At 38.6% G+C, this 13,521-nt stretch overlaps 1 protein-coding gene across 9 annotated transcripts in view; it reads left to right on the top strand.

The window, feature by feature from the left end:
- TBC1D32 (TBC1 domain family member 32) overlaps positions 1 to 13,521 on the top strand; it is a 66,189-nt gene that overhangs the window by 22,337 nt on the left and 30,331 nt on the right. For 8 of the 9 annotated variants that reach the window (XR_008329526.1, XR_008329525.1, XR_008329527.1 and 5 more), the window contains 6 exons: positions 2,736 to 2,795; positions 4,146 to 4,284; positions 4,586 to 4,673; positions 5,639 to 5,757; positions 7,378 to 7,494; positions 10,320 to 10,408. Coding sequence is in view for 6 of the 9 variants with exons in the window: in XM_053381797.1 (XP_053237772.1) it covers positions 2,736 to 2,795; positions 4,146 to 4,284; positions 4,586 to 4,673; positions 5,639 to 5,757; positions 7,378 to 7,494; positions 10,320 to 10,408 (612 nt within the window). In the remaining 3 variants the exon portion in view is untranslated. The remainder of the gene's footprint in view (positions 1 to 2,735; positions 2,796 to 4,145; positions 4,285 to 4,585; positions 4,674 to 5,638; positions 5,758 to 7,377; positions 7,495 to 10,319; positions 10,409 to 13,521) is intronic. The other variant, XM_053381796.1, reaches the window with a different exon arrangement.

The following is a 13,521-nucleotide window of genomic DNA, read 5'->3' as shown; positions in this document are numbered from 1 at the left end:
TATAGAGATAATTATTATTTATGTGGTTTCTGCATTTTAAGAACTTCTGAATTCCATGTGTCAATACAGTGCTTCATACTTTTTATTTTCAATCACTTGTTCCCTAAGTCTATATTCCTAGAAATGGGAATCTGGCATATTATTTTTTCATAATGATGACATGTAACATGCAAATTGAAACAGGCTATAAATTCTGTTTAGCTTTTATAAGCTGTCATTTTTCCATGCAAGATGTATTGGCCAAGGCAATGAAGACACCACAGTTTATGGGTATATATTAATTACAATTGGTTTAAATCATTTTCAACAGGCATTTTTCTTTTTTGTAATGTCAGCACCCACTGACTATTTATAAAATGAAGTGAGTCATTTTACTGTCAGACTATAAGACAGCAATCACTTTATTTTAAAAATTATGTTGCTTACAATGATAATTCCATAGAAAAAAAATCTAGCAGCATATAAATGCATTTTTAAAAAGTAAGCATTGTATAATATAAAATCACGTTTAATAGCTTTTGAAACAACGTTTTAAAAGTTTGGATTAAAACATAATTGATATATCAGCTCTCATGTGACAATTTAATACCTAACATGCCTAAAACATACAGTCATGGGGGGGGGGAAGTGCACCGTCTTTGAATTCTGTGGCTTTACATATGAAGACATAATAGCAATCATCTGTTCCTTAGCAGGACTTAAAATTATGTAAATGCAACCTCAGATGAACAATAGCAAATGGCATATTACACTGTGTCATGATTTATTTAGCAGAAATAAAATGAAATGGAAAAGCTATGTGTGAAAAACTTAGTATACCTTACGATTCGGTTGCTTGTAGAACCACCTGTAGCAGCAATAACTTGAAGTAATCATTTTCTGTAGGACTTTATCAGTCTCTCAGTTCATTGAGGTTTGCTGGCATTTGTTGATGCACAGCTCTCTTAAGGTCCCGCACAGCATTTCAATTGTACTGAGGTCTGAACTTTGATGGGGCGATTGATTCTATTCTTTTTCAGCCATTCTGTTGTAGATTTGCTGGTTTGCTTGGAATCCTTGTCCTGTTGCATGACCCAATTTCAACCAAGCTTCAGCTGTCAGGCAGATGGTCTCACATTTGGCTGTAGAATACTTTAGTATACAGAGGAGTTCATGGTTGACTCAATGACCGCAAGTTTCCCAAGTCCTATAGCTGCAAAATAAGCCCATATCATTACCCTTCCACCACCGTGCTTGACGGTGTGAAGTGTTTGTGCTGATATGCCGTGTTTGGATTTTGCTAAACGTGGCACTGTACATTATGGCAAAACATCTTCACTTTGGTCTTGTCTGTCCAAAGGACATTGTTCCAGAAATCTTGTGGTTTGTTAAGATGCAACTGAACTAATCTGTTCTGCCATGTGCTTTTTAGAGGGAAGAGACTTTTTCCTGGCAACCCTTCCCAGCAAACCATACTTGTTCCGTCTTTTTCTAATTGTACTGTCATGAACTTTAACATTTAATGTGCTAGCTGAGGCCTGTAGGGCCTGAGATGTAATTCTTGGGGTTTTTGCAATTTGAGCACTGCACGGTCTGATCTTGGGGTGAATTTGCTAAGACATCCAGTCCTGGGAAGATTGCACCTGTCTTGAATGTTATGTTTTCCACTTTTGAATAATCTTTCTCACTGTAGAATGATGGACTTAAAATTGGTTGGAGATGGCCTTAGAACCCTTAGCCCAGTTTCATGGGCAGCAGCACTTGCTTCTCCAAGAGCACTGTGCCATATTTCCTCCTTGGCAATGTGTTAAAACACACCTGAATGCTCCAGACCAGAAAACTGCTAAAACTTTGGCTTTTATAGAGGTGGGCACATTTACTGATGATCAATTAAGCAAGTGCATTTGATTAGCAGCATCTGTCTGCTACTTGGCCTCTTAATTCCTATGGATGCAGTAATGGTGTACTTAGTTTTTCACACATGTTTTCTCCATTTTGGCCGTTATTTCTGTTAAATAAATCTTGACATGGTGTAATATGTCATTTGTTATTGTTCATCTGAGGTTGTATTTACCTAATTTTAAGACCTGGTAAGGAACAGATGATTGTTGTTATGTCTCCGTATTCAAAGAATTCAAAGAGGGTGCACATTCTTTTCCCCATGACTGTACTAATATAAAAGAAATTTGTGGTACATTAGTAGCCTCAAAATGTGTGTGTCTCACTGAATATAGGTAGCTTTTGGATACCTATATCAATATTAGAGATACTCTATAGTTCAGATTTCACTTTCTATAAGAGTTTTTCCCCAGTGAAGAATTCAGTTTTAGAGATGGGTATTCTTAGGTGGGTTTCTGTATGTTCTCTTCTCATTGGATGATTATGTTGCTCTAGTGTTTTCTTCTTTCCAGGCCTTTCAGAGTGGTGAACAAAGTTTGGGTTAATAGTAGATCCCTTGCTGGTGCAATGCTTGTTTGCTGCAAACTATGGTTTGCCTACTAAAAACCAGCCTTGGGAGCAGGCATTCCAATGCCGCATCCCACTCCAACACAGATATCACCTGTTTTTCTCTCCTTGTCACCTTTAATAACACTTTTCTGTTACATCCGTACAAATGCTAATCATGGGTAGTGTTAGCTAGACTTACCAGAATATCACATAGATTTGCTAAGAACTGTATTAAGAAGGAACCTGGTTAGCATTAACTAGGGTTAGTGTTGGAGCAGGTGTAATATTAGGACTGCCTTCTCCCACAGATTTTTTGTACGCCAAGATCATCTTCAGGTGCCCTTCTCAATGTACCCCCACAATTTCAGGTTAGGCATATGACTTCTATGATTTTACTGTTCCGTTGTTTCTGTTGCCTTGTATGTGATTTTTGTGTTTAATTGTTTTACATTATTTGTAATACTGAAGGGCGAGGTATGCATTTTATGTAACTGGCCACATTCAGATAATCGATCCATAGCTTAACGAATGAAGATATTCACAAGCTTCATGTTTCCACACGTTGCTCCTTTGCAGAAGTAAATGAACAAGATGAGAAGCTGTAGTTAAACAGAGCTTCATGTTACATCAGAATCAGGAAGTTTGGTTAATGGCTTCTAAAGAAGCCAGGTTCTGAAAAGCAAGTGTAAGTAAGCTTTAGGTTTTGTCTCATTTGGAATCCATTAATTATTGAAAGTAATGGGAAAGTAATGGAAGTTATGGTTGACTATTGCTTCCTAGCTTGCATCTATGTTCACATGAAGGGGGAGCAAAGGGCCTGCCTGCCGATTACTCAAGATTTGATCATCTGAATGTAGCAATTAATGATATTAAAATGTAATTAAGGCAAACAAAGGAAAGCAAGGGGGTGGGTATTCTTCAGGCTGCCAAATTTGCAGACCTGAGTTTGTAGCAGGTTCACATTACATCTGCACTGAACCTTAGAATACAATTATACGCATGCTTAGGAGTAAATTCTGTTGAACTCTCAGTAGGTAAGCATGCATATATATGATCTGGAAAACAACTTAAGAACTAGGGATTGGGTACCGTGAGCACAGCTAGCACCATCCTATGGTCAGTAACAATAGGTGCAACTTGTGGATCCTTGCCTGCTGAGGGAAGAGTTTGCTTGTATGTGCAATTCACTGAGTTGGCATTATCACCATTATGCTTTGCTGCCTTACTACCTATTTTGTTTCTCTCTTTGTCGGGTAGTAGAAACTTAAGCAAATAATCAAAAGAGTAATAGAGTTAAACTCTTGCTTTGCTCTCGGCCTCTTTTGTATATGGTGAAAGGGTATCATTGTTGGAGGGAAATGTGTCAGAAGAGTTAACAGACAAACCTATTAGATCCAAGAGAAGGGCTTTAGACCTTCAGGGGGAGACAGCTGTCGCGTAGGTAGAACAAGCACAGATATACAGCTGCTTTTCTAAATGAATTAATTGCACCCAGATGGTGAATTGAGTAGTGTAAGCAATATTGAATGGAAACATTTTTTCTAACAGAAATTATATACTGGTAGACCAGTCTATGTCTTTGCTATAACAAATGAGCCTTTTATGCAAAACATTACTAAAAGAATCCCTTTATTCATTGGGGGAGAGGTTACTTGGTGGTGGTTGTTGTTTGTTTGTGGGTACTTTAATTTAGTTTTTATCTGTTTGCTTTTTTCCAGTATTGTACTGGAAGAGACGTTGTTGGATGACTTGCTAAATTTTGCAGCTACACCTAAAGGGCTTTTGCTGCTGCAGAATACAGGAACAGTAAACGAGTGTGTGACTTTCATGTTCAACAGGTTCACAAAAAACCTCCAAGTAGGTATAATCATTCACACACACACACACGAAACAATATTTTCATCACTTAGTTTGCCTGAGCAGTCTTTATTGCCTATGCTATAACCTTTCTCTGTTAAAGCAGTATAATAGCATCAGAATGTTAATTAGGTGATGCTTGTTAACGATACATTTGGTTATGGAATTAATTGTTTGTTCCAAAACAAACAATATGTAAAAAGCACCGTTATTCTTAACTTGTATAAACTGTGTTCCTCCTGTATAGCTAAGGTGTTTGAGCCCTTGAAATTTATGGTTTGTTATAATTTGTTTGTGCTAGGTCTGTGGATTTGAAAAGTTTGGCTATGGAGCAATTGTATCGCAAGTAGCTGCAACAGCTGCAGGTGCTGTAGCTCTGCAGAGTTCAGGTAACTTTTTGTATAGATTATCATGAATAAATCTTGGTAATTAAGGCTGCAATCCTAATCTCAATTCCCGGAGAGCAAGCACCACTGAATTCAGTAGGACTTAACTCCTATTGACATAGTTAGAATTGTGTCTATAGCTTTGACTTTTGTCAGCAAGCATCAGAGCAAATAATTTATTTTATTCTATCATCCTGTCTTTGTGCTTCTGTATGGGACAGTTCAGACAGAATGCCAAACCATGGTTTTGCATTATATATTTGAAAATCTGTTTCTTCTCCATCCTCCACTTTGCAAATGCCTCCCTACTTTGCTCGTCTGAATAAAAGGCAAGCCATGGTTTTCCAAAAGCCGTGATTTGCATCAAACAAGGAAATGAGGGAGAAATTTTTTGCAAGGGAAGGAGGGAGAGGAGCATTCAAGCCCAAAGATGCTGCCATGCTTGGTCATGTAATGTCAGATCATGATGTGGGATTCAACTAAATTGTTGTGTGCGTGGGATTAAGGCTTCAACGGGGCTTCCTAAACCTGCCCTGGAGGATTGGGGAAACCCTCAGAACAGGTTTAGAGGGCTTTGGGGTTGGAGAGGTGGGAAAGTCCCATTGCACGAGCGGCCTTGTTTCCCATGTGCACACCCCAGTGCTACATGGAATTCCACCCACTGAGGCCCTGAGTGTTCCAGAGCAAAGTCCATGTGGAACCAAACAGAGCCCCCACCTGAAATGTGGAGGTGGCTGCACCAACTGTTCCTATCTATTATGGTGTGAAACAGTACAGATTAAGACACCATGTTAGAAATTGTGCATGTTATGAAAGAGGATAGTTTCATTAGTGAAGAGCTGTGGTAGCATTATCAGCTTAACCCTTATGGAAAGTGTTCTCAGTGTGGTTCCTGTCCAATAACGTTTGCTAGGACCTCTGCTATAAAATATAACAGAGTCCTTGTGAATAAAATACTCTCTTCCTAGGATTTATAAAAGCACTTGTTACCGAATTGTGGGGTGTTCTAGAGTGTGGAAGAGATGATGTCCGAGTAACTCATCCCAGATCAACACCAGTTGATCCCATTGATCGGAGCTGTCAGAAGGTGGTTTGAATTTTCTTTTGCACATTAATATGTGAATATAGTTTTTATCTGAAGCAGAACATTTTCCTTGGGATATTCCTTAAGTTGCTTGTAGCTTGCTGGTTGTAAATTATGTATTATGCTAAGGTAGAGTATTGGGGAAACAATAAAAGATTAGCATGGGATTGCCGTACCATGCTCTGATACGCTTTTTATTGAGGATGTGTTCTTGATAAACTTGCTAATAAGGATAGAGACTGACTCCAGAATTCAAAAAGAAAAAGAAGTGCTAACTTTGTTTAGTGTTAATATTTTGGAAGTTTAGCAGCTTAAAGAAGAGGAGCAAAATCAGTTTGAGAAGAGTTACGTATAATCGCATCAGGATTCAGTGAATATGTTTCAATCAGTTTTATTACCTCGGCCAGAGGCCATAATACAAAACATAATTACTAACAACTACATATAAAGACAATTATCCAGAATAAAACAGTACCCATATAAAAGTCACAATCCACACTTCTTGCAAATAATCACCACCTCAACGTAATTCTTTGGTAGAATTTAAACAAGCATATCTTGAGAAATAAAAACTAAGTGACTGTTCCTACTTCATAATGTAGTTGCTGTTCCTTTGGGAAGCACCCTAGACTGCCTGCATTTTATTGTACAATCTTTTTTTCTATCTCTGTGTGATGCAGCAATATCACTCTTCAGTGATCTTATGGGTTGAGCATAGCCATGTATATTTTAAATATACATTATTCAGGCTGAGAGAGAAACTGCTATACATAGAGCTCATCCTATTTGCTCTCAGCAGCCTAGTCTATGAATGGCCATGCCTGTCCTAAAGCAGGGGATTATCCAGCCTGCTACAATGGTCTAATTGGAAAATAATGGCTGTGCTATGCTAACTCTTGTCAGTACAATGCCATGGTGCAGAGTTACTGTACTGGAAGGTAGTGTCCCTGTAGTTAGACTTGTATTGCCTTGGTTTGCCCTCCAGGTTTAAAGTGCAAATGTAGTCTGGGCTTCACTGAAGGAGATTCTAGCTAAAGGCAGCAGCGTTTGGATTTGTGGCAGCCCTCAATGCAATTTGTTTCCTTATACCTGGATTCAACCTTGCTTGATCTGCCATTTTCCCACCCCTGCTCCTATAAAGGCTAAGCCAACTGGTATTGCTTTAATGTCTGTGATTTGCAGTGGGCGTTCATTCCAGCTGTTTGCATTAGATTTCCTTTCCGCCTTCTTTTCCACAGTAGGCGCTCTGCAAATGTCTTTAATTATCTTTAAATAGCCCTGTTCTGCCTGGGATGCAAACTTACCTTTCCATTCTGTTCAACGCTACAGCTTGAAAACACCCACACTGATAGGAGTTGGTCCAATAAAAGGTCACTCTTTATATATCATATTTGTGAAGACCAAAGTAGTACTAACGGCTTTTGTAACAGGCTTTAGATTTATTTATTTATTTTGACAATTTGTATAACTCAATGACAGTAGCCTCTAAGCAGTGTACAGAAGACTTGATACAATAAGACTAAAAATGTGTTAAAACTATAACATCAGAATTCATTTAGAACACCTGCTGGAACGAAATGCCAGTAATCATTTTGTTTACTGTGTCACCATTTCCTGCTTTAGTCTTTTCTAGCTCTGATAAACTTGTTATCCTACCCTGCTGTTTACGAACTGATAGGTGATCAAGCGATACCTAATAAACCAGAATATTCTCTCCGTGAAGTTCCTACAGATATTATAGTAAGTAGCTTGGCTTTCAATCCTTTTTGAAAAGCTCTTTTGAATGGTTATTTTGCTCTGATGAAACAAGCTCTTTTTGCAAATGGATTTAATGTTTTCTTATTGCTTTCTTATTGTATCTCCTTTTGACAATCATATGATGAGTGGTTTACAAATCTGTTCAGTAAAAATAAGAAGCTTCATATGGGTTTGGTGTTCTATTGCTGCTTAGGTTCTGAGTACATTTTCAGCATTTCTTTCTTGCATGCAGCATGAGGGCAGTATATGCACAGTGTCCTCAGTGTGAATCTATTTTTCCTACAGTCACAGGAAAATGTAATACTTAAATAATAATCTGCAGATGCTGCTTTCTCTTGTCTAAAGACAAATCTCTTCTTTCAAGTGTAAGCAATGGATTTGATTATAATAAAATTATTCTTTATATCATATAAAATCTGTATATGTATAAAAATCTTTTGCATATCTAAAGAAATATAGATATATTGAATTATAACCAATGTCAAAGTAGAACAAGAGCCACAATTTTGGCACCTGTGTGTGCCAGCCTGCCTAGCAGCACCTCTTATGGTTCTTGAGAAAGGGTTCAATAAGATTCCTTCAAAAATCCACGATGCACGATGCTTCTCCTGTTCAGGTTGTGTTTGCATTGGTTCGGCCTTTCCTCATGCCCCCTCAGACATGCCCACATTTCATTGGATGCCAGGATTGGACACCCAGCCTTCTACTCTGAGCAGAGGAGAGGTGCAAAGAGCTTTCCTCTGTGAGTGAGCATGGTGGTGACTGATGCACATGCCTTTTCTTCATTGATAGGGAAGGGTTGAATACTTTTTGTATTCCTGCTCTTTTAGACATGGCAGCCATTTTTGTGTTACGCCATGCCCTTGTGGCAGCCATTTAGTGGCTGGCATTCAAGCACTTCCTTAAAATTGCATATGCACCCACTGCCTCAAAAAGGTTGACGTTCCCTGAACTGGAATGTGATTTTCCTTTTCTTGGTCTTTTACCTGTGGCCCACTTGGGATATCCAGGGTAGAGACATTACTGTGTTTGGTGTTGCTGTGCTTTATGCCATCCCTGAAGATAATTTAACCATAAAGGTGTCTGTGACCTTTCTTTTTTGAGGACAGCTCCTGAATCTTGGGGATGGCTCTTCCCACTTCCAGTGATGCATATGTGGGCTGTCTGGTCAAGCAGATGTCTGCCTGTGTTGCCATCACTGTAGATGATTTTGATGTAAATGGTTCATTCTGTTGCTCTTCCTTTTGACCAGAATGTAATGGTGTAATGTTGATCAAGTTGCATTGGGTTGTTTCATGACAGTTTTATCCTTCTATCCCTCTGTAGTAGGACTTAGATCAGTTCTATGTGACTATAGCTGGTTTGTTTTAAGTAACATAACAAATATCTAAACAATGTAAAATAAAAAACAAAAGCAAATCTTATACAAAACAAGGATCCATCAAAATACATCAATATAATACAACAGCAAAATACAGCAACAGAATGCAACATAATTGCAATATTATCTTTAAAACACACACACACACCAATATTGCAGAAAAGTATCCTTATAATGAATAATACAAATCAGGAATTCAAGAACCATACTTGGATACTACTCATTCAGCCATCACACTTTCTTTGCACACTTTATACCACTTCATCCACTTAATTCTTACTTCAGCTGAACACTATAAACATTTAACAACCAAAAATCATGTACTCTACATGGTGAAAAGCCAATCACCTGCCCTGCTCTCCAAAGATGGTAAGGGAGGAAGTAGATACAGCTGTGTGTGCTTTGTAACCCTGCTCTGTGCCCAGAACCTAGCCTGCTACTCTCTGGTGCAGTGAAGGGCATTACTCTGTCATCATGTTGAAATAAAATTCTACTGCCAGTCTGACCATGCAATATGCTATCTTGTCTTTTGTCTCAGGTAGCATAATGTCTATGATCTCCCCTGCTACCATGGCAAACACACTATGCCTCTCATTTAAGGAAGGGTTGTTGCTCAGTTGCATCTGCTTGCCATATGGAAGGCCCCATGTTCAATTCCTGATCTCTCCATATGGGGCTGGGAAGGACTCCTGCTTGAAACTGGGAGAGCTGCTGCCAGTCAGTGCAGACAGTACTGAGCTATATGGACCAATGATCTGACTTGAAATAAATAGTATAGGGTCAAATCCCCTTTGGCTATTCACATTTATTCTGAGGTTTTGGGAAAGAAACTGGAAACCTTACTCTTGGCTGCTACAGCTGGGCAAAAGTGTTTTCGCTCAGTGTAGAGGGAGTTGGTTAGCTGTTTGAGGTGTCAAAGTACTTTGGATGTAAGATCAAATCAAAAGATGTTGCCAAGTCTCTATTCTTGGTGGATTACTTACAATCTCACATTAGCAAGGTTGTATAAATTTACTTGTTTAAGGAAGTAAACTTCCAATTAGGAACACTTTTCCTTTATAGGAATTCTATTCTATACTTATTCACTCTGTTTTCCCCAGATGTACACATAGATTTAAAGATAAATGCACTGGGTATTAAATACATGTAGAGTATCTGATAATGACTATTTTTATGATTCTGTTTTCATTTGAGTCAGAGAAACTGACTGGAATGAAATGGGGAAAATACTTACTTTTTAAACACAAGAACAGTTTGCTGAATTGCCTGTTGCCAGTTTAAGAGCTATTTGTGAGGAAATGTAACAACCAAATCATATACTTGTCCATATACTTTAAAAATGTGGTTTAATAAAAATGGTTGAGTAATAATGTTGTCTACTCAAAGTGCTCGTCACATATTAATAAAATTGGTGCTTATATTTCAGGATATCATTGACAGGCTTATAATTGTGAACACAGAAGCTAAAATTCATTCATTGTTCAATTATGAGCAGTCTCATATCTTTGGCCTGAGGTAAGATACTACATTTTCTGATTCACTTAAGGTAAAATAATCAGCTAGTTTCTTCTGTTCTGCAGTGCTGACTTGGTAAAATGCTTATGAATCGGGACAATATGAAAATGAGGGTAGAGGTATCTGTGAGTGAAATATACAGGTTGAGTGCTGTATGGCAATGAAGACCAATATACAGTCAGGGAAAATAGACTATGCACAAATGAAGTATTTCCGCTAGACAACTTTTATTGTACCCAAGTTCATATGAGGCTTAGAGAAAATCCTCTCAACGCAAATCTTTGGTGTCCCCACCCCCCATTATATTGTTTATCATAGGTTGCTTTGGGGGGTTGGAAATCTTAGCTGCTTGGGATGCAGTCTACAATTTTTGCTGTGCTGACACAATAGAAAGAACTTAGGCACTTGAACCGTTACTCCTTGCTGTCTCTTGTTGGATGAGGAAAGAAATAGGATGCTGAAATTTTAATCAAGAGCGGCAGTGGTTTTGACTGATGTTTTGTAGCTTATTGGCTTTATACAGTCTTGGATCTTTGAATGTCAGGGGTTTCCTGTGCCTGGTTTGATGAACACAATCTTTTTGTTAATTTTTTTAAAGCGTTTATATACTATTTAACGTTACAAAAATCTCTAAGCTGTGTATAGTGTAACAAACAAAGAGTAGATTATTAAACCAAAAAAGCACAAGCTAAACCAGTAAAACAGCAATATTAAAAAGTATAACAGTGAGAGAAAAAACTCTTGAAGATTCAAACATCTAAAACAGGGTCCAGTCTTATGGGTTAGTGGAAGAGAAGTTTTCACATCTGAAGCAACTGATGATTGCGTGCTTCGTGTATGGCAAAGGGAAGGGCATGTAGGACCGTGAAAATAGGACATGCCCGGGAATTCCCAGACATATGGCAACCCTATTCACCCTTCCGTTGCAGCTCCCAGCACACACCCTGAAAATTGCCTTCAAAGGGTTGGGGGCCCCTCCAGAGCAATGTGAAAGGTAGCTTGGAGAAGAGAGAATTGGCAAAAATGGGTTCCTCCTCCTTTTCAGTTAGTGGGGGTTTCCAGTGGACCAAAGGCCCTTTTGGGAGCTCACAGACATCAGCTTGGTAATAAATGACAACAACAATAGCAGTGACTATAATAATAATAATGATACTGGACCAGGCAATCTTTCAGATAACCTGGTCCCAAGTTGCTCAGGGCTTTATATATGTTAACAAGTTAATCAGCAGAAGGATGCTTCAGGAGTTACTATCTTTTGCTAGCACAGAATGAATAAGTTTCTTCTTGCTCAGTTCACTCACTTTTACCACTTTCTGTAGGTCAATTTCTTTCACTTCTGTGTGAAGTGAAAGTGTGATTCCTAGCTGCTGTAATTTTAGACTTGTGCCATGTGCTGTGCTATTCTGGTCCTCCGTCTGTCCCCAATATCTCTCTATTTCTTCTGCCTCAGATTGGAAGGTGTTGTTAGTATGTGGCAGACCCTGTTCCCTGTTCCTGACAAATTTCCTTTGCTGAAGTAGATCAGCTTCAGTAGAGCTTGTTTGACAGTTGTGAGTTTACATCTAACGCAGCAACGTGTCAGAGGGAGGAGGACTCATTGGAGGGCCAGATCCACATATTAGAGCTGTTTCCCACCATATCTCAACCCATGTCTAAAACAATGCTAACACAATTATTTTATGCAAACTAATTATAGGAAAGAGACTGCCAAATCCAGTGTCAGTTCTAACGTCTTTCTACATTATAGCAATGAAATTTACTATGCTAAAGCAGTGAAACAATACTATATGCTGAAGCATTTATCAGAGATTATTGTAATTTGTGTTCTAAAATTTATACCTCATCTGTCAACATCATAGCTTACAAAAAGGGTTTAAAACAATTTAAAGCATAACGAAATTGCAGTAAAACCACCATAAAAACTGAGACAGTAGGCCACTGAAATGATGGTCAGCTGTTGTTGGACTTCTGGTCCTATCATCACTGACTATTGGCTATGTTGACTGGGGTTGCTGGGATTTGGAGTCCAGCAGCTTCTGGAGGGCTAACGGTTCCCTGTCCTTAGTCTAGCTGCTCTAACATATTTATCACAATAAAACTGTCTCAGATAGGAAGTGAATGTTGCTATATCTTTTTAGAGAGTATTTACAGTCCTGTGGTTTGTTTTTCCTTTTTTGCAGTAGGATTTTTAAATAGGTTTCACATTAATACAAGTGAAAGAATTGTATTCCTTATGGTCTTAATCTCAGTGGTCCACAACCAAGTCATCAGATGGATATTGCAAAACATTGATATCCCTCAAGTCTGGTGAAAGGCAGGCGCCCTTTTGAGTTTTCTTAAACAATTCTCAAAAACAATTTTCCCAGGGGAAAGCCTTCACTGCTTGCTTCCCTTTCTCCTAAACTTATCATTGTCTGTTGGGGAGGCCTGTATGCTAGGGAATCTGAGAAATGAAGTTCCCAATGGATCTTGGCTCAAAAGGCAGCAGTTTCCCAAGCTCCCTAGCTGCAGTTAATTAACACTCAGGAGAATGTGTAGCTTTCCCCTAAAGAAACTAGCTCATCGTGTTCTCAAGAAAATATGTGCAAGTAGTTGTCATTAGGTTATGTGCCTGTCCTTCTTTCTGAACATATAATGAGAAGCCTCAGGTTAATTTTAGCTTTTTATTTGTACCTGAAGTGCCACAAGATTTTCCATTAGTGCATCAAGAGTTTAAATTGGATTCTCTACTTTGAAGATACATTATCTGGATTAAAACCTTTATTCTCTTCCAGTAATCTTAGTACCTGTCAACTCTAGTTTTTAATAACATTATTTTGGTTCATTTCCTGTATTAGATGTTTCATAGTTGCTCATGCTCTCAGGAGAAGCACAGGGAAGCAGCTCTGTACTCGCCTTTCTTTGCAGATCCGGAACAGGGGGGTGGGTAGAATCAAGCTCACAAACCACAACTAGTTCCTCTTAGATTTTGAGAAGACTGAGGTCCAAACTACTTATAGCATTATCATATAATTTGTCTTTGTAGACCAGTTCTTTCTCACAGAGTCCCTGATCCAAATAGGGAAGCTGGTTTGATAGGAAGGTGAGCCTGCTGCTGTAGTCCCTGTCTAGTT

The sequence above is a fragment of the Podarcis raffonei genome, chromosome 3 (assembly GCF_027172205.1).
Source record: "Podarcis raffonei isolate rPodRaf1 chromosome 3, rPodRaf1.pri, whole genome shotgun sequence".
Classification (NCBI taxonomy): Eukaryota; Metazoa; Chordata; class Lepidosauria; order Squamata; family Lacertidae; genus Podarcis; species Podarcis raffonei.
The sequence above is the reverse complement of the archived record's forward strand: the minus strand, read 5'-3'. Positions and strand labels throughout refer to the sequence as shown.